The sequence below is a fragment of the Malurus melanocephalus genome, unplaced genomic scaffold (assembly GCF_030028575.1).
Source record: "Malurus melanocephalus ecotype Western Australia unplaced genomic scaffold, MMel_1.1 scaffold_27, whole genome shotgun sequence".
Lineage (NCBI taxonomy): Eukaryota > Metazoa > Chordata > Aves > Passeriformes > Maluridae > Malurus > Malurus melanocephalus.
In genome coordinates, this window is record NW_026623259.1 from 950671 (window position 1) to 972256 (window position 21586).

Genomic DNA, 21586 nt, shown 5'->3' on the forward strand with positions numbered 1-21586 from the left:
TCARCCTCACACAATGCTTTTAACCCTGGCTGAATGACCATTTACTAATGAACTGCGCTGCAGTGTTCCCAGTGGAACCAGATGCMAGAATTGGTATCAGCATGGAGAGCKATAAGCAGCAGTACCAATGTAATCAAAACTATGATGATTTTAAAGTTTCATTCTATCTCCAGTATGAATTTTAAGACAGACATACCAAAAGGGGCTGCTCAGGAGAGCCTGAAAGCAGAATTGCTGCTGCTATTGCAGATGTTCACACAGAACAGCCACTTACTTGCAGARGTTAAAATTTCCTTCATATAAAGGATCACTGGGATGCATAAGATGTGATACACTTCAAAAACACAAGCATTTTACAAGTCCATTTTACAAGCCATAATGTCTATTACATCAAGATTCAACAATACAAAGCTTGTCTTTATATTTAAAAATAGAATATAAACAAATAATAATTCACATTAAGACAATTGCCACAGCAAAATTTCTCAGAGAAAGTGCTTTACCTACAGAAAATACTCAAAAACCTACCAAGCAAGCTCTAAAATTCTCCAATTGAAAAGTGGTAGGGATACAAAGGAAAAAAAAAGTGCAAGTGACATCTAAAACCTTGCTAGAAAGAACTCCAAATGTGCCATGTACCTCAGCTGACATGTCAGCTTCATCTGGGGAGTCATTACCCTTAAATATGATACAGCACACCATTTTGAAAAAGTAACAGAATAGTTCATTTACTTACAAATGGCTTTATTGAAGCTATAACTTAATAAATTTGATGTTCAAGGTGTAAAGTCATCTCACAGACTAAAAATTAACACAAGAGAAAACATAAGTAATACAGATCTACTTATGTCATCCAACTGGTAGAATTGAACCTGAAGGAAGCAATTCTTTCAAGAAAAGGAATTAAGACTATCACAGAACTGAATAAACAAAGAGAGAAATACAGTAATAGAGTACTTCACAGTAAAATACCTCTTTATTAGGAATATATTTAAAACTAGCTTTTTATTTCAGGTAAGAAAAATAGCATTCTGACTTTTAGTCAGTGCTGATTCTGGTCATATGCAACATTCTAAAGAGCTAGAAAAGTTATTTGCACCGTTGTTGCCCATTACAATTCTCCTAACTGTCCATTCACTGCCTTTTTTTTTACCTTGTTAAATATGTTGGAAGAAATTCTTCAAATAAGGTTTGTATTTAGATCTTGGTTAAGACTGACAGACTGACCTGACAGTGACTCAGCATTTGTTATTATCTCACATGCAGCTTCTATGAGCTGATTTGAAAAGAACAACGTGGTTCAGTAGCTGAACTACAAAGACAATTGAGAGGGCAACTATCCAGGAAGACTGTGGTAGAACAAATCCCACTTTTCTACTATACAGTTTAGTACTGTAAAGTAGCAGCAGTTTCAAGAACTTCTATACCTCTGTGTAAGAGAGCAYTGAAGAACAGAATATTGGGATATTGCTATTCAAATTCAAACAGCAAACTACTTCATATGTACATTTTTATACTCAGTACAAGTCTAGATGCTTTCTCTTGCTATATTGTAACTAAACAGTTTAAGATAATTAATTAGATCATGCTGTAAACAAAAACACAAAACCTTTGTATAGCTTTACAGGTTTAAGAGCATATTTAAACACCTGCGTTCTAAAAAATAAAAAAGCTATTTAATTTTCCACCATGAACATATGAACAGCATATTGTAAAATGAGTTTTTATCCAATTAAAAATGACATCTATGAATTTAATGGAAGTGTTATACAGAATTTGTAATGAAGTCTGTGTTTTTAGATACCTGAYAGTCATTTTCAAAATGAGAAATGTCAGACAGGGAAAGTATTCTCCAGACAAATGTATTAATTTTTGGTCTTGGAATTTCTTCTATCCTCTGTAACCAGTATGAAGCTAAAAGACACCTGTTTTAAGAAGACTTCCATATGCAGATGTTTTTCAAATGCAGGTGAAAACAAACGATAATGATATTACAATCCCTAAGCACACAAGTTTGTGGTTGTTTTAAGCAGAATTTTTAAAATATTTAGAAACACCAAAAATAGGCTATATCAGGAAGCAATCTGATACTCAAATAAATAGAAAATTTGCATTTTAATGTCACGTTGAATTTTAGTACATTTCAATCCAGGAAAAAATAAACAGACATAGTAATGAGTACAGGATTCTATATATTACAATATGCCTTGTTATAATACATTTGCAGCTGTACGTTAAAAAAACCTTGAGGGCAGATGGAGTTTGAGCTCATTTGAGTAATTGTCAGAACAAAGCATTATATGCATTTCTGGAGTAAGTACTTTTATTTCATTTCAAAACCTTAAAACAGCATTAGACCTTGGCCTTTTCTTTAAAAAAAAAATTAAGCTACCATGGAGCTAGCTTAGTATGTCTTCTGATAGGTTTAAATGAAATAGGAAATGCTTTTTTCCAATTTTACATACAATGAAAAGATAGATGGTTTCAAAAACAGCACCTGTGGCTAACTCCATGTTGACCTTGACCTAGAAATGCATGTTACTGATCTCTACAAGGAATCCAGCAAATTTTCCAAGCTGTCCATTTCACATGAAAGCAAGAGGAAGGGTTATCATATGCAAAAATACTTTTTCCAACTGTTCTTAATGTGTAATTGAAAACTAAAGGCATGGTCTCTTCATTATAAAAAAATAAAGGTACAACGGAAACTCTAAAGGAAGATATTCAGYTATATTGAAGTTGCAACCCTCTGAAAGGAAGGAAAAAGAAAAAMAGTCAATTAGCTAAGCTTTGTGCTCTAACCAAACTACTTACAGTGATTTTCAATGGCAAAAGCCCATGCTGACTGGGTGATTTGACAGTTCCAAATATTTTTTGTAATAATTTTTATTCTTATACAAGGACACTAAAAGATCCAGTCATGCAATGTTCACTTTAAGCATTCTGCATCTCTTTTCCAATCTTATAGCTAAGGATCTTGTTCCAGTCAATCTTGGTGCGGGTAACTGGCAATTGTCGACGTAAGGCCTTGAAAGTAGTGTCCGACATAGTCTGATAGTTCTCACTGATAGCAGTCTGTCAAAGACAAAATCATACAAGACAAAGACATGTGAAGAACAGGGCTAGGATGCCATATAAACATTCAATGACTCAGTAGCCTGCTATCTCTTCAATAGGCTAAAACTGAAAGAATATTTAGTGAAGGAAAGCTGTTAGATATAGATTGAGAATATGTGAAGAAAATTAGTGAAACATGTAATAAACCTGGCCATAGCTAAGGTGTTTCAGCAAAGCAGTGTGGCTAATCAGCAGCACGAATAAAATGCTGATCAGCACTCATACATCATTAATTCCAGACAGCAAAGTCTTCCAGTGTTTTTTCTGTGGGGATGCTAAAGTCAGTCCACAACATTGTGAGAACTAGAACATGTACTATAGATATTTGAAAGTTTTTATTAAGAGTATTTCTTTCAAACTGACAGAATATGGTATCTGCAATTTACCTCATATTCAAGGCTTGAATGAAYATGTATCCACTTTGGCAGAGGGTATCCCGAATAGTTAAACTTTCCTAACTTTGAAATGACTAACTGAAATAGGTAATGCCTATAGTCATATTTAGCAAAAYTGTCCAATAGAGCATTGTACAGAATCTGTACAAGAATTCCATTTACGGAATGCACTAATACTTTAAGACATCAGAATTACTGATATTTAATCATGCAAGGAACTTTGCAGCTCTCAAAAAATGATTTCTGTTGTAATCTTAGGCAGGTGAGCACAATCACCAGAAGGTATGGAAAGGCAAGACAGAGTTAACAGCAGCTCRTAATCTATTTATAAGGGAATGCATTATCTTGCTAGTTATACAATACTAGCTTCCGTTAAGTATATGGTAATGCTATAAATATGAGCAGGAATWCAGTGATTGTTTACAACATACCTGATACTCATTTTCTGCAGCCTCTACAATTTTTATAAATTCCTTCGCTGTCTGGGCTTCATTCTAGGAAAAAAGTATTTGAATTAGGTCTGATGTACAGCATAATTCCAGGACCAGCTGGCTTAAGCTTTTCCTACAGTTATGAGTGATGTCAGTTAAAATCAATGAGAACTCTTGACCATTCTGTGGCTAAACCAAAACTGAACAAAACATGCATCCAAAAGGCACAACATCCCATATAATTATTATGTTAGAAAAATAAAATCCAACTGTAACAAGCATAAAGGCTGCCATGAAGCTTATTAACATATTTTGATTAATAATTCTATGGTATGATAAAAAGACATAAGGAACAGATCAGCATTTGGAAATACAACAATGCCAATGTAAGTCCCTGAAAACATGCCAAGTATGGATAACAACATTATCAATGCTACATTTCCACTACAAATTYAAGAAAACTTCAAGAACATCAGCTAACCTAGAAGTTATAGTAGAATATATCCAAAAAAACAGAGCAGATTTGTTCACCTCTAAACATTCTGTATATGGMGATGAAGCTGAAGAAAACACTGAACTTTATATACCTGGTATTCTAAAATCATCCCCAAATACATCTTGCAAAAATGAGGGTGCAAATTTCCTCATGACTGATAAAGATAAGGCTGGGAAAAATACTGCTTAAGGATGCAAGTATGTGTTTGTTTTAAAAATAAAATATACCCTATCMGTCCATCTGGAGGGAAATTTGCTGAAGTGCTTAAAAAAAGTCTCTAAAAGGAAGTKAGGGTTCATGAATTTCCAAACTTCCAACTTAGCATTGGAGACATTCCTAAGAGTACTTTTGCAGAAGCTGTTGAAAGATAAGAGTGTTCTTGTACCATGTAATCCCTCAGTTTTGCAAAGACAGACTTGGAGAAAACTCTGACAGTTTCAACAACTGGTTCGAAGTTTCAATGAAACTGCACCTAACAGTTGTGAAAGTGCTCCTGGACACTGCAAGAGACATAAAGGAGGCAGCAGAGACCAAGCAGATGAACCAATGAGCAGGTTTTGACTTTTCAGTGAACTGAGGAAATGCTTTCAGAGGCTCTGTTACTGAAAGKAAAAATTCAGAGGTATGAGGTCTTATTTGTCTCAAAGGAAAACAAAGGATAAGAAAACCTTCAGCAAAATTATTCACAGCTCTAGCAACAAGAGAATACTTCAGTCATTTATTTTAGTTGTGCCTGCTAGTGGTTTAAAATGGCTTCTTCTGACAAACAACAAAAAAGGAGTCATCAATGATCCTTTTGATCTATCATTTCTTCTGTGGGAAATAAGAACTTGGACAGCCTCTGCCCTCTGTGAAGCTCAAAGCCAAGGTTAAAAATTGGTAACCATCTGCACACTTGCTTCTGTTTTAGTGAAGTTATGCAGAAGATGTTTTATGCTCATCTGTCTTCTGCTGCTCTACTGAATAGCAAAACAGGATTAAGTTTCTTCCCAACAGAAAGTGGAGTAAAAACTATTGAAAGGAGAACAGCATTCACATAATCTTCCCTGAAGCAACTCTTACTTGAATGAAAGACTAAATAGATCCCTTTGCTCTGGGGGGGGGGGAGGGCCAGGGAGGGGGTCAAAAGTAATTTTATATCTGCAACTCCAKAAGTGTGATCTGTTGGCACCACATTCCCCCATTTTTTATGATGCTATTGCAACTGAAAAGCCAACAAACCTCACTTTATATTAACAAACAATGCTCTTTATTGATGAATTGAGCTATTGAGCCAAATTGAACACTGCTAGTCATTATCATTAAAATACTTCTACTGTTCACTTTTACAATTTCTTTTGCCAGTTTAACCACACTGGCTTAAATTTTATTAAAAAACATTCCAACAGAAAATCTTGCTGTTTATAAAAACAATTATAGACACATTATTTCAGAAGTAGTAACTGTTCATGGWGGAATATTATCAAGCCTTTAAAGATACACCCGGTACTATTTCCAAACAATTTTTACTTCTGTTGTTTTGACCTCATTACTATAATAATCCATTTGGTAAGAAGTTAAAAAAATATGCTTTAAACATAAAATGTGATATGATTCTCAGGCTGAAGCATCTCTGAAAGGGCTTTTTGTATAGAAAGCAAGACACTAAGAGCATCAGTTACAGACAGAGAAAATGGAGAATAGCACTACTGCTTTGCAGCTGGTAGAATTTGTTTACYATTTTGGCACATTGGTCTTCTTCTAGCGAGCAAAGGAGGCAACCTTGTAGAGATTGTACTATTAAAGTCAGTTATTATAACTTAAACCTCCTTCGTATTAAAAAATAAATTCTATAGGTCACTCTCCAGACCAAAGTTTAAATACAACAGAAGTGCAGGAAGACKGACAACAAACTAATTAAAGCTTTAAAATGAAAGTTATGTAGCTTATTTAACTATGTATGCAAGCATACATTAGTATTTTTAAATTAGTTTTTTTTAAACACTAACTACATATTAGGTAAAGTAGCAAATATCACATATTATAATTTGAACATTAATTCCCATTCATGTAGAAAAACAAGCTTCACAAAAAAAACCTTCTGAGCTTTTTTAAAGCCTGCTTCTATTTTTAAATTAAAAAGTCAATTCAATATACCCACTAAGGTCTTTAAAGGTCACTTACAGACACTGTTAGAGAATCTTGTATGTCTTTATGGCTCACCAGCTGAACATTACCATCTTCATAATAGTGAACCTACAGAAAATTAAACAAGGAACCTCATATTAAATTTAACAGATCAACAACATACAGGAAAATCAAAGTGTTGTATTATTTATCATAGTAAGAAACCCATACAAATCAACAAAAACCACATACAAAATATTACAGAACAAAAGCAAATAGGAAAACCAAAATAATGTAGAATTTGCTATTTCTGAAGGGGAATACTCAAGAGGCTACTCTGGAAMCATTTTGTGTCGATGTGCCTTAAAYAGTATTTCAAGAAAAGTTTAGTCACTTTGATTRGCATCATGAAGATGACAAGACTTTATTTATGCGATCTTACTAGAAACTCTTGAAATGAATGGACTAGACTATTCTAAATGGTGATGATATATTTAAAATTAGAATAGTTTTGGGAAGGTTTCAGGATACTGTGCAGTTTTCCCACTTTCCCAAACTGTTTTCTAGGGACAGTGCAAATTAAGCTTCCCTTTCTAGCTCTGCCTGGGTTTGGTATTTTCCTCTATTAGATATGGATCATAACAGAAGCTGGTATTATCTAGAAAAAGTAATTCCAAAGATTAGATTGTAAAACAGAATGAAATTACTTATTCTTGAAATGCTGCATCTACAGAATAGCTTCCTTGATTATTTTGCAGGAGGAGACCATTAAAACACTTAATTTAAGCTAACTTTAGTACTTTTAAATTCAGTTGAGACATATATGAAAACATTCAGTTCCTAATACAACTGTTGGAAACTTTAAAAATCAGTAAACATATAAAACTACATGTGATCAGTAACAGTAACTGATACAGAAGCTATGCAGGTCATTAGCATTTAAATAAGCATCTTTGAAGATTTTTTTACAATTTTGATATAGTCAAGATAGTCAACCTAGATGATGTTATGAAACATTGGTGTCATCCTATTAGACAACATAACATCATAATTTTGAGGTTAATGTACAATAGTATAATTTCATATGCATTATGATCATGTGTGCTAAAGACCCTCAGCTATATAAATAACAACAGAAGAAATGTGAGACACTGTAAGACAGCTATAATACCACACAAAGGAAAAGTAAATGAGTAAAACATTATTTCCTATCATTCATCTTACATGATGATTTTGTTTATTGTCAAATACTTGTTTTGCAAAAAAAGGTATCGAYCTAACCACAAAAGAAGTTTCTTTTCAAATCAAACATTGCTSGGTAAAACTTCTACCTGTCTTTTTCAATACATTTCCTGAAGGATGAGAAGTGCTTACTCAGTGCACAATTCTAAGAACTCTCAGWGAAGCAGAAGAACCCAGAGAAATGTAAATGTTCCCCCTTGTCCATCAGGATTCACTGCAGAGAGCCCAAACCTCCCYTGTGCTCGGAGGCCAACACCAGCACAAACATCTTCTTATCTGTGACACTGAGTCACATTCTTGGCAAACACTCAAACTAAAAACTTAACAGAGATGGAGAGTCAAATCTAATTCTGGGATGTGTTATATCTTAAACAAAATACGAGAAGTAACTGTTCTGTACTATACCTCACTGCTGACATCCTTCTAGAATGCTAGGTCTGGGTTCAGAAGACTACAAGAAAGAGGATGTTAATGAACAGAACCTCTTGGAAAGGTTAACTAAGGAGGGATGAGAAAAACAAATTATCTAAGAGATAAAATTAGTAACCAGTACACTTATCAGTTCTTTTCCATGCACAGTTGGAGCATGTTAAATATTGCAGGGACTTAGCTTTAGTGGAAGACTCTGCTGTTGCTTTTCCCCTTACATAGAATTAAAGAAAATTAAACAGAAGAGATTATGACAATTGAGAATCTCCTTTGTTGTAATTTATTACTAGAATTTTAAAAAATCAGTTGCACAAGGAAAAAATTGCGCAACTGATCTTAATACTGGAAACACCTGAAGATAGCAGGTGATGCTGCAATTTCTCCCAGCTTTTAATAAAAGGTCTCATCAGAAATAGGGCAATAGTGTATTGCTGTCAAAGATTTTGCAAACAACACTGAAATTTCAGTACTCAAAAACTTCATTAATGCTGTAAAGACCTCATTTTTTAGAGCAAGGTTTTGCTCCTTAAAAAATTAAAACACTTTTTTGTTTCTTTTGAGAGATAAAGAGGGAATACTYCCACATACACTGAAGAAATTATACACAATTTCTAAAAATTTGGAACTGAAGTCAAAACTCCTTGGTGAAACAACCAGTTTCCATACAAGCAAAAAAGTAGAACTTTTCATCAGTCTCCAGAACACAGACTTTAATGAATTTATATAATTACTTCATTAATTATGTGAAATAATAATAAAAGACAAAATCATCTGATGCCCAAATTGAAAAGCTGATTAGAACCTGAATAAATTCCTCATTCAGACTATTTTTAGGCTGCTGCATTAACGTTTTCAAGAATTAGGTGGACACCTGCTTCCTTGTTCTGGAAAACCTCTTAAGACAAGTGCATGCTGTGGAGAAAATGCCTGCTTTGCTACAAGTTGGATTTTAAGGTACAAAATCTTGAGAAGCCTACAAGTTACTTAAGGTGCTGCTTGCCATGACTGTTGTGATTTGACAACATAATAATGGCTGTGCACATTTTGACTATCACTCCAAATGTTACAGAATTGTCACCAGCATGGGGAAGCAGATTCAGGGTCCCCTTTCTTGAGTGAATCTGAACACAGCTACCACATCCTAAAATAACATCCTAGTCTCAGGCTAGAAAAACATTCTTTTGCATCTTCCTTCTGCAGTCATCACTGAGCAGTAAGGGCAAGCAAAACTCAGAGCAGCACAAAAAGAGCAAGAAGACAAAACTTGACTCTGTCCTGTAAATAAAAGAAAAATAAAGTACTACACTGAAAGTCAGACTGTACTAAGTTTCTAGTCCCTGATGCCAGAACTGTTTCAATAAATGGCTGCAATGTTTGTGTGCACATTCCAGGGAACCAGTCCAGGAAGTCAAGTYTCCCTGCCTACAACATGACAGTCAAACTTCCTTTGTCTCAAGACTTCTGCCTGCTTGGAATTCCTCCTTTCTGAATGGCCTAAAGCCAACAGTAAAGACAAATTCTGAATGAAGACACAGATTCAAAAATTTCTGATGGTGGAATTGCTGAAACTAAAGATTTCCACCTTCCTGAACAATAGGATAACTTGAAAAAAAAAACAAACCCCATTAAAAAAATTCTGCTTCAGAAAGGACCTACCAGAAAGGATTGTCTCACTGTGAATTCAAGAAACTGGAAACCAAAGAGGTATATGCCTAGCTGAGGTGAATACACCTTCTCAAGTCCTCTGAATCATTACATTAAACACGTATTTTTTTTATAAGGATTAGATTAATATGCATTTAAGTCACTTACACTTAACTGAATGGGCATTGCTGCTTTGCTTATTGGGTCTCCATTTTCCCTTAACATATTTSATACACTGGCTTGAGTCTCCCCCGATAATGACTGGAGACTTTAGTGCTCAGGACACAGTTTGAGATAAGCATACCTGAATTTTCAAGATGCCAGCCACTTGAGTGGTTGAAGGGGTGATTGTAAACTTCCATTCTGACCTCCAACGGCCATTCCTTAAAAAAAACCAATAAAACAGAAATTGGATGTCACCAAATTATGTCACTGGTTATGAAAAAAAGTCCCAACATAAAACTGATAGTTAATGGAAATCAGAGAATGAAATTTGCAGTGCAACTTCACTTGCAGAAAATCTTCCCCTAAAGATTCARCCTCATAATAGGTCATGAATGGAACACTTTTCCAAAACATTTAACCTCGCTTTCCAGTGTGGGTCAAGGAGATTTATWATTCAGGAACTTTTAACAGTAGGACTTCTGAAAACACCTGAAGCCTCCAATGTTCTTTTCTCTCTTGTAGTATTTRTTAGGCACACACAGACAATATTTTGTTTCTGGGACCTGGACAACTTGCTATATCAGGCAAAGTTACACTTCACCTCAGGCTATCAAAAGCTTAATGGAAGGAACATTAAAGTAGCAAGACTTTCTCCTATGCTTAACTGTAACTAGGCATTTCAGMTCTTCTGGAATTTCCCTTCCAGGACAACTATTTCCTTCCAGCTTCCTTCCACAAATTCAGAATCCTTGCCAAAATGCTTAGAAGGTGTTTCACACACCTGGAAAWTGGTATGAGGAGAGTGTAGTTYCACCTGATTTCTTTCCTRTAAACTAGACATTTATTTTCTTATTTTGCTATGTGGTTAGTGGGTTAGAAGGTTAGTACTATAGMGCTGTATCAAGAATACACTGCAGCTGTCCTTGATTTGTCCTGTGTTTGCACTTAGAAAAAGGAAGTTGATACTATGAGTTCCAATACTGGTAATGTTAGGTGCATTTAACGAGGGGAGAGAAAAAGATAAAATACTAAAATTAACCACTACTAGTTAATCTATATATTGATATAGATAGTAACATGGTAACTCAACTATAAAACCAAACTTTATGKGGCTCAACTGACTTAGAATGTTTTGTAAGAGATTAACTTTTCTTTCTTTAATAAGATATATATCCTACTATGCTGATAGTACTTCAAGCAATCACAAAGTATTTTTCTTTGGCATATATTGGTTTTCTTTCAACCAACAAACTTACTCTCATAGTAGGCTGACAGACTTCCAAATGCCTAAAAAGCTGGAACACCTTGTGAATAAATGCTGGCTGTGGCTTGGTCTGGATATTCAGCCAAACAGCTGGATAAGTGAGGAGTCTGGTTAACTTGGAATCCATCCCTGCATCTCCAAATCTCCCAAACCAATAAGCATTTATTACAACTTGCTAAGAAGAAGTATTAGAGTCTGACTACCTCTGAAAAACTGTTAAAAACATGGTCAAGATTTACCCATAGATGTCAAACCATAACTTTAATAAAGAAAACCTTTCTTGAAAGGTTTTCTCCACCGAACTGTTCTTCTTCTTTAAAGACTATAAAATTAACTATTTGGAATATCAAAATTCATTCATACTTCTAAAAAAAATCAATATTATTTCAAGTTGCATTTAATATTGATAGAAAATATACAGACTTAACTAGTCAAGTTTATTTATTTAAATATTTATTAGCTATGCGAATTCAGTAAAAATCAGTGTACTGGGYAAATAATTTAACTAATACATACACATGCTGAAAATTACTATGGGTATGTAATATCCACCTTCAGAATCAAAACAAAAAGATTTCTGTACTTCCATTCATTACCTGTGAGATTACTAATCTGAATTGCAAGCAGATGCAAAACAGCAAACCAAATAACAATTAAATACCTTTCTTCTGACAACAGCATATATAAGCTATTTTCGGGATATAACCTCCTTAACCCATTCCTGATACTGTGATATTTTATGTCAACYCTGGCCAGTTTCCCATATGGAGCTATCCAAAGCTCACTCCAGACTGTGGAAAACTTCATTCAACCAAATCAAAAACAACCCCCAAAAACCAAAGAAACAAAAAAGAAAAAAAAAAACAAACAAAAAAAAAACCAAAAAAAAGACTGTGGAAAACTTCATTCAACCAAATCAAAAACAACCCCCAAAAACCAAAGAAAAAAAAAAAAAAAAAAAAAGCTGCAGCTCGTAACTGTTTCTTAAATACAAAATTACCTTTATCTGCCTTACCCAAAAATAAACCACTCAAGTCCCCCAATAAAGTAACTTTTGGTCACCTTCTTTCTCTGAGAAATTCAAACTAGAAGGAGYTGTTTTTATTCTGTCAGTCACAAACCAAAACAAGCTTAAGGAACTGTATTAKGGAATACAGCTATGAGTACTGGTGTCAGTGTGATAAACAAGAAAATTAAATAGGTATGTCATATGAGTGATATGGAATTTTGCAAAGTTCTGCAAAGGAGATGCAGGCACACAGTCTGCCATTTTACTGACAACAAAGGAATAGCTTTCTACACTTTTGGCAGAAAATCTTGGGAATGGAGTGGAGGGAGAAAAAAGATATCATACCAGATGTGCATCCACCTTCTCCTCTGAACTAAGGATTATCAGTGTAATRACACTGATGTGTTCAGTTTGCTGTATTTTACTGTCTGTGGATCCACACAGAAACTTACCAAAAATTTTTCGCTTGAAACTGATGGCTCTCTATGCATGCAATAATGGTTTGCTGTCCATCAATTGTTTTACCATACACCTTAATTAGGAAAAAGAAAAGAAAGAGGCAAAAAAAATCAACAAAGTTTCAGTAGATATTCCTCAAACTGTTTAGCTATCTGGTTCTACTATTGTTATATAAACTTTAAAATTYCATTTTATAACCATTATGGTTATACATAATGTTCTGTACAGGAAACATTAAAGTATTCATTATAATGCAGAAAAAAAATCTAATTTAAACAAACAGAAGGTCAACCATCTTATACAAATTTTATCTACTGTGGACTCATTTTTCTGCCAGTACAGGAATTTTAAGCCTATAACAGTGACTACTGAGACAATATATATATTACCAGCTGGGTTTCAAACACCAGTTATTCTACCACTATATGATCATTTAAACTGTACAGAATAGCAAAAAGGTGACTAAAAGGGTGGGTTTGGTTGGTCCTCTGTTCTGCTTTATCCCCCAAAATGAAGTACTACTAAAAATTATCTCAGTGAATATCCAATCTGGTTTCCTTTACAGAAATTGGGACTCATCTGACTGCCTGGGAATCCAATTCAACTTGCTAACTCGGCAACTGATTTTTTTTTCCCTCGTTAATTTGTCACATCAACATAAAGCACAGAAAAGCTATCAATAGATCAGTTTGCTGAGATTTAAATAGTCATAGGGCTTGCTACAGCAAGCAAATGCTATTTTAGTCCAGACTAAGAGGTTTTATTTTAAGAAGTTATCAGAACCACAGCACTTGRATATATAGGAGAAATGATAGAGCAAAACCAGTTTGCTTTAGTAGGACAGTTTTGTCAGTAAACCAAGCCAAGGTARACATTTCTTTCTTATGGAATTTTTTCTCCCTCTAAGCAACCAGCCAGATAGTGAGRATCAGCAGGATCAACCTGCAGTAGGTCCATAAAAGGTCTAAATGCTTTCAGAAWTTTAAATTAAAATGCTTAAATACAGAGGTATATCTTCACTTTGACCTGCAGTAGCCACCCACTGATAATCCAATAACTGCAACATTAAATTGCTGAAGCTTTCCCTCATTCTCTGTATGAATCCCTGACAGGAGTAARTTCTTTACAGTCAAAAGTGGTTTACAAATAGCTCCCTTTTTAAATTGGTATCTATCTATAGTGGTAGAGTGGTTATGTAATTTAGCACTTACTGTGCAGACACCATTTGGATAGTGCTCCTTCACATATGCTTTCATTGCTGTTTCAACTGAATTTCTCCAGGATTCTATGGCATTTTCAACTTCATGGGGTCTAGGATCAGTAGCCTCCTTTCTTAAGTGATCAAATTTAAAAGAAATCTTGTTCTTSGGATCCAGAAATTTTCCATTTCCCAAATCACCATGTTCTGTTATCAAAACCTGTATTATAAAATTTAAGTTAAAAATTTATTTCATGTATATGTACTTAAATTAAATAAAATTCATTATATTATAAAATTAGTTCMTAACATCTGCTATTCAATAAAAATTTAAAAAAACGGCATGCCAAATCTAATTATATCCTGCATGTAATATTAATCACACCCAAAGACTTGTATTTAAACAAAATATGCATATAGCAAGAGATGAGAAGGCAAATATGACACACTGCCTCAGGAAACAAAAAACCTTGAATCTTACCCTCTTACTGCAACCAAACATGTACGATAGAAATTCACGTCTTCTGCTACTAAAGATGGAGCAAATTGTTTTTACAGCTATAAAATACTGAATTCAGCCAGYGCTGCAGACTGGAATTTCAAGCTTTTCAGATACCTCTAAATGATTAACTTATGGGACTGGCACTGCTACYACTGCAAAAGCCCAATCTCTGTGTTTTGGTAGAGAAGAGGCATTTCTTTTAATTTTCTTGCCAAGAACTTTTCTAATACCAGAACATCTTKAACAGTTTAAGGAAGATTGCAAGTATTTAATTGTATTCATACCTGTTCGTCATAACCGTCAATTTTTACAGGAGTGAACTGGTCCAGGTTGTACTGTGCAAATGCACTACAAGAGAAAAAAAACCCAACAAAAACCTGCATCAAGCACAATCCTTTTCCTTAGGAGCAGTAAGAGATCTAAAGAATAGCTAATAATCTGGGTTGGATGCATTAAAAAATTATATCAATTTATTGGCCTTTATTTAGCAGGCCAAAATTCTTGGAATCACTTTGGTTCACTCAGTGCTTGTATTACAGATTCCAACSATTACACAAAAATTTACATTCAAAAGTAACCTGATACAGACAAACATATAAGCTTTACCATAACCCATAGAAACTGGAGGAACAGATAAAATTTAAATTCCACAAGGATCCAACCTACTAAGCCAGACATTTCCCATTTTACAGATGAAACTAATTTTGGCATAGAAGTACAGTAGGCATAATGTTCTGATATAGAAGTAGGGTCTAAGGAAGCAGCATCTTACAGATSTTCCAGTAACATCTACCATAAAACAGAAAATAAGGTTGCTCTAATCATTAGGATACAAGACAGATCTCTTCTCTGCCAGGAATTTAATCTTGATCAAAGATGCCCAACACACACAATAGGGTTTTACTTGCCAAGCACACATCTTTTAAATGAACTGCTTACTGATTATACAAGTCCTGCTGAAAAAACATCTTGCCTTTATTCAACTGAGTATGTGACATCTGGTACTTACTGGGCTGCTCCTTCCCTGAGAAGATTGTCATTATTAAGCAGCAACCGAACATCTGAAAGGAAGTATTTACAACGTAAAAGTACAGTTAACTCAGAAACKTGTTTCAGTCACATAACAAAGGTCAACAGACTGAACAAAATAAAAAAAAAAAACAAAACCAACTACTCCATACCTATAGAGATTACTAGGTAGAAAATTTGTTGCTTCATAATTTGCTTTTATAATTTTGACTGAACAAAATGAAAATAATAGTTTAGAAATTGATCTCTTCCAAGACAATCTGGTRAACAGATATAAGCTGTATTCTACAGGCTCTAGGAATCTGTCAATCTAGTTTTTAGAGAAGCTCTGAATGAGAACAGCACAGAATTCTACCAAGTTTCCTTTAAAATGTATATTATCAACTCCCTCACACTATATTATTGTTACTCTATTCTGAAGACACAGATGTGGTATGCATTGAACTTCGTGTTTTTGTGCCTTACCATTTTTTGTCTCATTCTTTAATGATACTTACTAGGCAGGGGATTATACATCACAATAGCATTTCTCTTACCACGATACAAGRAACATATGAATATAGAATAAAGTCAATGGTCTTCTCAGAATTACTTCATATTTACTATGCAGCAAATTTGTTATTTATGTACTTGACTTTACTAGGCACTGTTTTAATAACAATTCACTACTCATTAACTAACCAATCATTAGTTTTCACTACAAAATATTAAACCYCTTCTAAAGATTCCCAAGGTAACATTCAAGTGAAAATAAAAGAAAATCTGGAATATATTGAAGGTACTTTTTTATTTAAAAAACAAACAAGCACACYCTCCTGAAATAAACCAACCCCTCCACCCAAAAAAATCCATCCCACAAACTCAAAAAACCCCACACAAACTCAACCAAAAAAACCCAGTTTGCAGAATTGGAATCAAAAGCTTTCTCTCTCTTTTCAAGAAGGCAGTCTGAATCTCATTGAACACTGGTCAGGCATTTGTGATCAAATGCCTCATTTTTGTTTTCAAACATACTTTGTTTTGTTTTGAGCAGGTAGCTGCAACTATGAATTAGCATAACAATAAAGTTTATAAGCTGTATTACTCTGAGAAATTTTAATAATTTGTGGAAAGCTGAGTTAGTAAGCTGCTCTTCAAAAACGAAGTACTAATTAATTTTAAATAATAATCAGCTGGCAACACTTTAACTCAAGAACAAGGTACTTGTAAAAGTATTGCATTCTTTAATAAACTTAAGCTYGCTTCAGTCTGATGCTGACTACAGGTTTAGTATATTAAATTTACTCCTTTACTGRAATAGCTTCAGAAATATTTTTAAGCCACAACTATAAAGCAAGCCTTTTTATATGACATGTATGCTCAAATATTTTGATGCCAGACAAACACAACAATTTTTTAAAAAAACAATGTCTTAGGTAAAGTTCAGGCAACAATAGTTGAGAGAAGCTTCTTTTATGTTTCCTTTCAGTTTACCAATACACTCAGTTAAATTAAGTGTGCCCAGAATTTGAAGATCAGAAATGTTGGAGAACATTAATATTYTTTCCACAACTGGCATTAGGCACTAGTCCTTTGTATATTCCAGGTTAAGTATTTGCAATGATATTCCTYCTTTAAAAAAACCAAGAAGACATTTTAATTTCAGCTAGTTTAACTTCTGTTGAACAATATAATTGTCTATCAAAGACTGAAAAAAGAGTACATATGTCTTCTAAACAGAAACCCTTGCAACTGTTAATTCACGATKCATTAAAACCTTAGACAAAGCTGATTCTCACATCACAAAGAAAAGTAGTACTTTCCTCATTTTGCATTTAAACTTCAAGCTGTCTTGTGACTGCAAAGCTTATCATGCCAAGCTATAAAATCAGCCCTTACAGAAAGGGAGCTCCTACAATATAAGTTACATGAAATTTCAGGAGAATAATTAGCAAAGCCATTTTGGATATAGATGTCTTAAATGAAAGGACAGAGCAGTCATACTCACCATTGAACACCTCATTGAATTCCCCAGGAGGAGCATGAATTATGAATTTTGCTGCTATACGCACCTTAAATACAAAAACCAATCATGTGATTGTATATACTTGCATTCATTCCTGTTTAAAGCAGTCATGYATTATGTAATTTCAATAATCAGACATGAAATTGTACAACTCCCACTTTTCCACATATTTGTTCAGATTATTTTAACTACTCAGTTTTTATTAGAAACACAGAATATAAAGTTCCATCTCTTCAAATGGAATAGAGTTTTTATGTGATGGAAGCAGATGGAGAAATTGATTCATTTATGTTTTCCATTACTGGCAAACAGGAAAAGATGAATATAATAAATCAGATMAATAATATATTCACAATCTATTTCAGCTTTCAGTCCATGGATGCCTAGGAATCAATACACAATCCAAGATAGCCAAAAACCATGATGAAGATACATTTTATCTTCAAAGCTTCTCTTCTAATTTTACTACACATCATATGGTTCTATACTTTCCAAAAGGTCCACAGGTAGACAGTCACTGGCAGATTAAATAAGCTTAAAAACACTGTATAGACACTAAAGTATGTAATTTCACCTGCATCTACTTAAGATCTCTTAGTACCACAGTACCAGCAGATAAAGCTTAAAAAAACCTTGAGATATTAATTAATGTGGCCTTCAGCCACAACTTCTTGCAGAGAGAACACAGCAAAAGCTAGTATTTCCACTAAAAGTATGCACACCTGCCCTGGCTTTCTCTCATTCTGCTTGCATGAGCCCTTGTACAACAGCACAGTGATCAAGATCAGGAAGGTTATTCCTCTTTTTTTTCAGACCAGGCTCCTGAGCTGGTTCACTGCAGAGCAACAGACACATGAGCTTGCAAAAAGATCACAAAAATACCTTTTAAATGTGAAACAACTTTAAAACTTCTGAATATTACTTTACTTGCAGAATGTCACTCAGCAGACACTCATTCATTCCTCTTTTGCCCTTACACTGTTAAAGGCAACCATTATAAAAGCTAGCTAAATAAATACTGGTTCCCTAACTTAACCTGGCARAAGTTCCTATCCTTTGCTGTCATCCAAGACTCTTGCATCCTTGCTGTGATGTTGCTATTCAAATACAGGATGAACCACAGTTCACCTTTCTAACACCTTCCATCATGTTTCTATGGAATGGAATAAAGAGCTAGGAGATCGTTTGGGAGAAATGTTTGAAATGAAGATGAGAAGCACACATTCCATTAACAAAGACCTAAAAACCCCCAAAGATGATTAACATTTACACATTTCTTTGTATTTGAAACTACAAATGAACTGTCTGAGCATGCTAGAGCTCTTGAACTGAAAAATAGCTTTTAAAACTGAGGGTGGCAACACAGCCAATGTTCAGGCCCCTGATTCTTGACAGAGCCCAAATTTCAGACCATGGTCTCCAGGAGATGTGATTCAAGTTAAAGTGTCTTGGGAGAATGCTTAGCTGCATCCTTAGCATTGTTCAATCCTCATAAGATACAACATGAGCAGCCCAAGTAGCTTTCAGATCACTAACAGCACACGACCATTCAGAGCTGGATAATGGAAAAGTCAGTTCACAACTTTCTAACCTGAATCCTGCATTTTGGATTGCAGATAGCATTTGTCTGCTGCCTCAAATACCTACCATCAAATCTCCTCTTCCCAAGTAAACATGAATTTGCATTATACTGAGATAGATGCTACAGACTTCACTTTTCTCAAAAGAGAGACAGAGAGGCAAGAGCACCTTCTATGGCTACTTTTAAAGCAACTTGGATCGTCTCCTTTGAACCAAAAGAATGTAAACTCATCTCCATTACCAACATTATCCAAACCACCAATCTTCACACTCCTCTCTCTCCTGCTGGAGTCAAGGCACTGCACTCAGTTCAATGCGCAAGCCAAAATAATATAAAGAATGATAAATTAAGTTAACCTATGATTATCTTTTTCATAAGAAAACACTCATGAAGGAGAAGGACAAGACAGGCTCCAATGTTCTATTGGAGCACATTTTATCAAATGACCAATTGTGCTGGTTTTGCCTGGGGCAGAACTAATTTTCTTACCAGCGGCTGGTAGAGGACTGTGTTTTGGATATGCACTAAACACAGTGATAATACAGAGATGTTTTTGTTGTGGCTGAGCAGGGCTTGCACAGAGCCAAGGCCTTYTCTGCTTTTAATACTGACACACTGGCAAGGAAGCTGGGGGTGCATGGGAGGTCGGGAGGAGACACAGCCAGGACAAGTGACCCAAACTGAGCAACGAATACTCCAGACCATATCCAGTCATGTTCAGTAGATAAAGTGGGGGGAGGATGGAGGAAGCAGGGGGTTATTCTGGAATGATTGTGTTTGACTTCCCAAGTCATCATTACATGTGATGGGGCTCTGCTCTCCTAGAGGTGGCTGAACCCCTGCCTACCCATGGGAAGCARTCAATTAATTACCTRTTTTGTTTGCTTGCATGCACAGCTTTTGCTTCCCTTATTAAAATGTCTTTATCTCAACCCACAAGTTTTTCCATTTTTACCCTTCTAATTCTCTTCCTGATCATACTAGTGGGGTACACACTGAGTAGCTATGTGGGGCTTGGTGGCTACCTGGGGTTAAACCATAACACCAACTAACAAGGTCAAGGATCAGGCCTGAAGAGCAAGTAGTTGTGTGATTTCAGCATGACTATCACCAGGCTGACTCTCAGGTCAAGATGAAGGAACACTCAKTTCTTGGTTCCTTGACTTGAACTGAACAGGATTGCTTACCCTGCCAAGTCCAGGTTAGCTCTGGGCAAGCAGAGAAACAAGACCTAGGGACATTTTGAGTTGTGAAATAACAGGTCAATCAGTTTTGGGCTGGCAGCAGCTATAAAAGCAAAATTAAGTAAAACATGGGTGCCCAAATGGCACTCTGAATGACTTTAAACTGGTAGCATCTAACAGGGGAGATATTAGCCCTATACTAAAACTGGACTACTACCTCATTTTCAGCTGTTTTGGTAATGTAAATCTGGTTTTGCTTGCTTTTTTCACTATCAGTAAAAACTATGTTATCAGTCAGATTAGCTACACTATAAGTAATACTCATTCAAAAGAACTCAGTAGCAAGAGATGTCCTCAGGACAGACCAGTCTAGACATTACTTTTCAAAAACATTTTACAAGTAAATTCAGTTCCTCACTGATAGTTTTTTCAGTGTGAAAATTCATCATAGATGACATTTTTTATAGAATAGATAAACACGATTTGCAATGGATACCTCATCAAGTATAAAATATATTCACGCTTACAAAAGCAAAAAACCTAATGTGTTYTCAGAAGTTGAGAGTGTGTCACTCTCTAAATTAAGCTAACCTGCCTTTGTGAGGCCAATTTAAAAGTAATCCATTTTCCTTTAGTAGTATAGTTAAACCAAATTAACTTTTCTGTGATGAGTATCTGATAAAGCCATTATTTCCCCAACTCTTACATGCAGGAAGCCCATATGAAAGAATTAAATCCAGTAGTCTCACTTAACACACCAGAACTGAGAAKCACTTACAGATTTATTGCCTCTGAATTTTATCAGAAATAAATACTCTAAAGAGGGCTTCTGYTTTCCAAACCCAGACTGATTCTGGAGACAAATAAATGCACTTCCATGAGCCTCGACGAGATGAAGATCTCCCCCTTTCTGCAACAAAAAGTCTCTGGCTCAACTATGACTTGGGAAAGCACAATTAAAACAAAGGGACATTCCATATAAAATATGGCATTTATAGGCAACTAAAAACAGATAAATTAAAAATGCACATATAACAAGAGGCACATAACCTGTAATACAAAGGGACAGGTGAAAAGCTAAATTGCACTTTAGTCAAACTGAATAGGAAGTTATATCTGTTGAAAACAGTTTTACCAACCCAAATCAATCAGATGCATTACAGTTGCAACCAGTGCTGATTGTTCAATAAATTGAGACTTAAAAATGGATTTGAACAAGCCAAAACAGAAACAATGTAATATCTTCAGTGTAAATGACAAAACCTTTTCATTCAAGAGAACACCTTCACACAGTACATGAAACATACACTTATCAGCAAGTAACAGTTG

At 35.0% G+C, this 21586-nt stretch overlaps 1 protein-coding gene across 1 annotated transcript in view; it reads right to left on the reverse strand.

The window, feature by feature from the left end:
• Positions 1-1154: 1154 nt before the first annotated feature.
• Positions 1155-21586, reverse strand: part of CAPZA2 (capping actin protein of muscle Z-line subunit alpha 2) — a 30650-nt gene continuing 10218 nt past the window's right edge. Inside the window, exons 2-10 of the mRNA XM_057390482.1 lie at positions 17474-17537; positions 15467-15518; positions 14742-14805; positions 13969-14175; positions 12751-12830; positions 10165-10243; positions 6603-6674; positions 3944-4006; positions 1155-3075 (exon numbers count right to left, since the gene is read on the reverse strand). Coding sequence (XP_057246465.1) covers positions 2935-3075; positions 3944-4006; positions 6603-6674; positions 10165-10243; positions 12751-12830; positions 13969-14175; positions 14742-14805; positions 15467-15518; positions 17474-17537 — 822 coding nt within the window. The 3' untranslated portion in view covers positions 1155-2934. The remainder of the gene's footprint in view (positions 3076-3943; positions 4007-6602; positions 6675-10164; positions 10244-12750; positions 12831-13968; positions 14176-14741; positions 14806-15466; positions 15519-17473; positions 17538-21586) is intronic.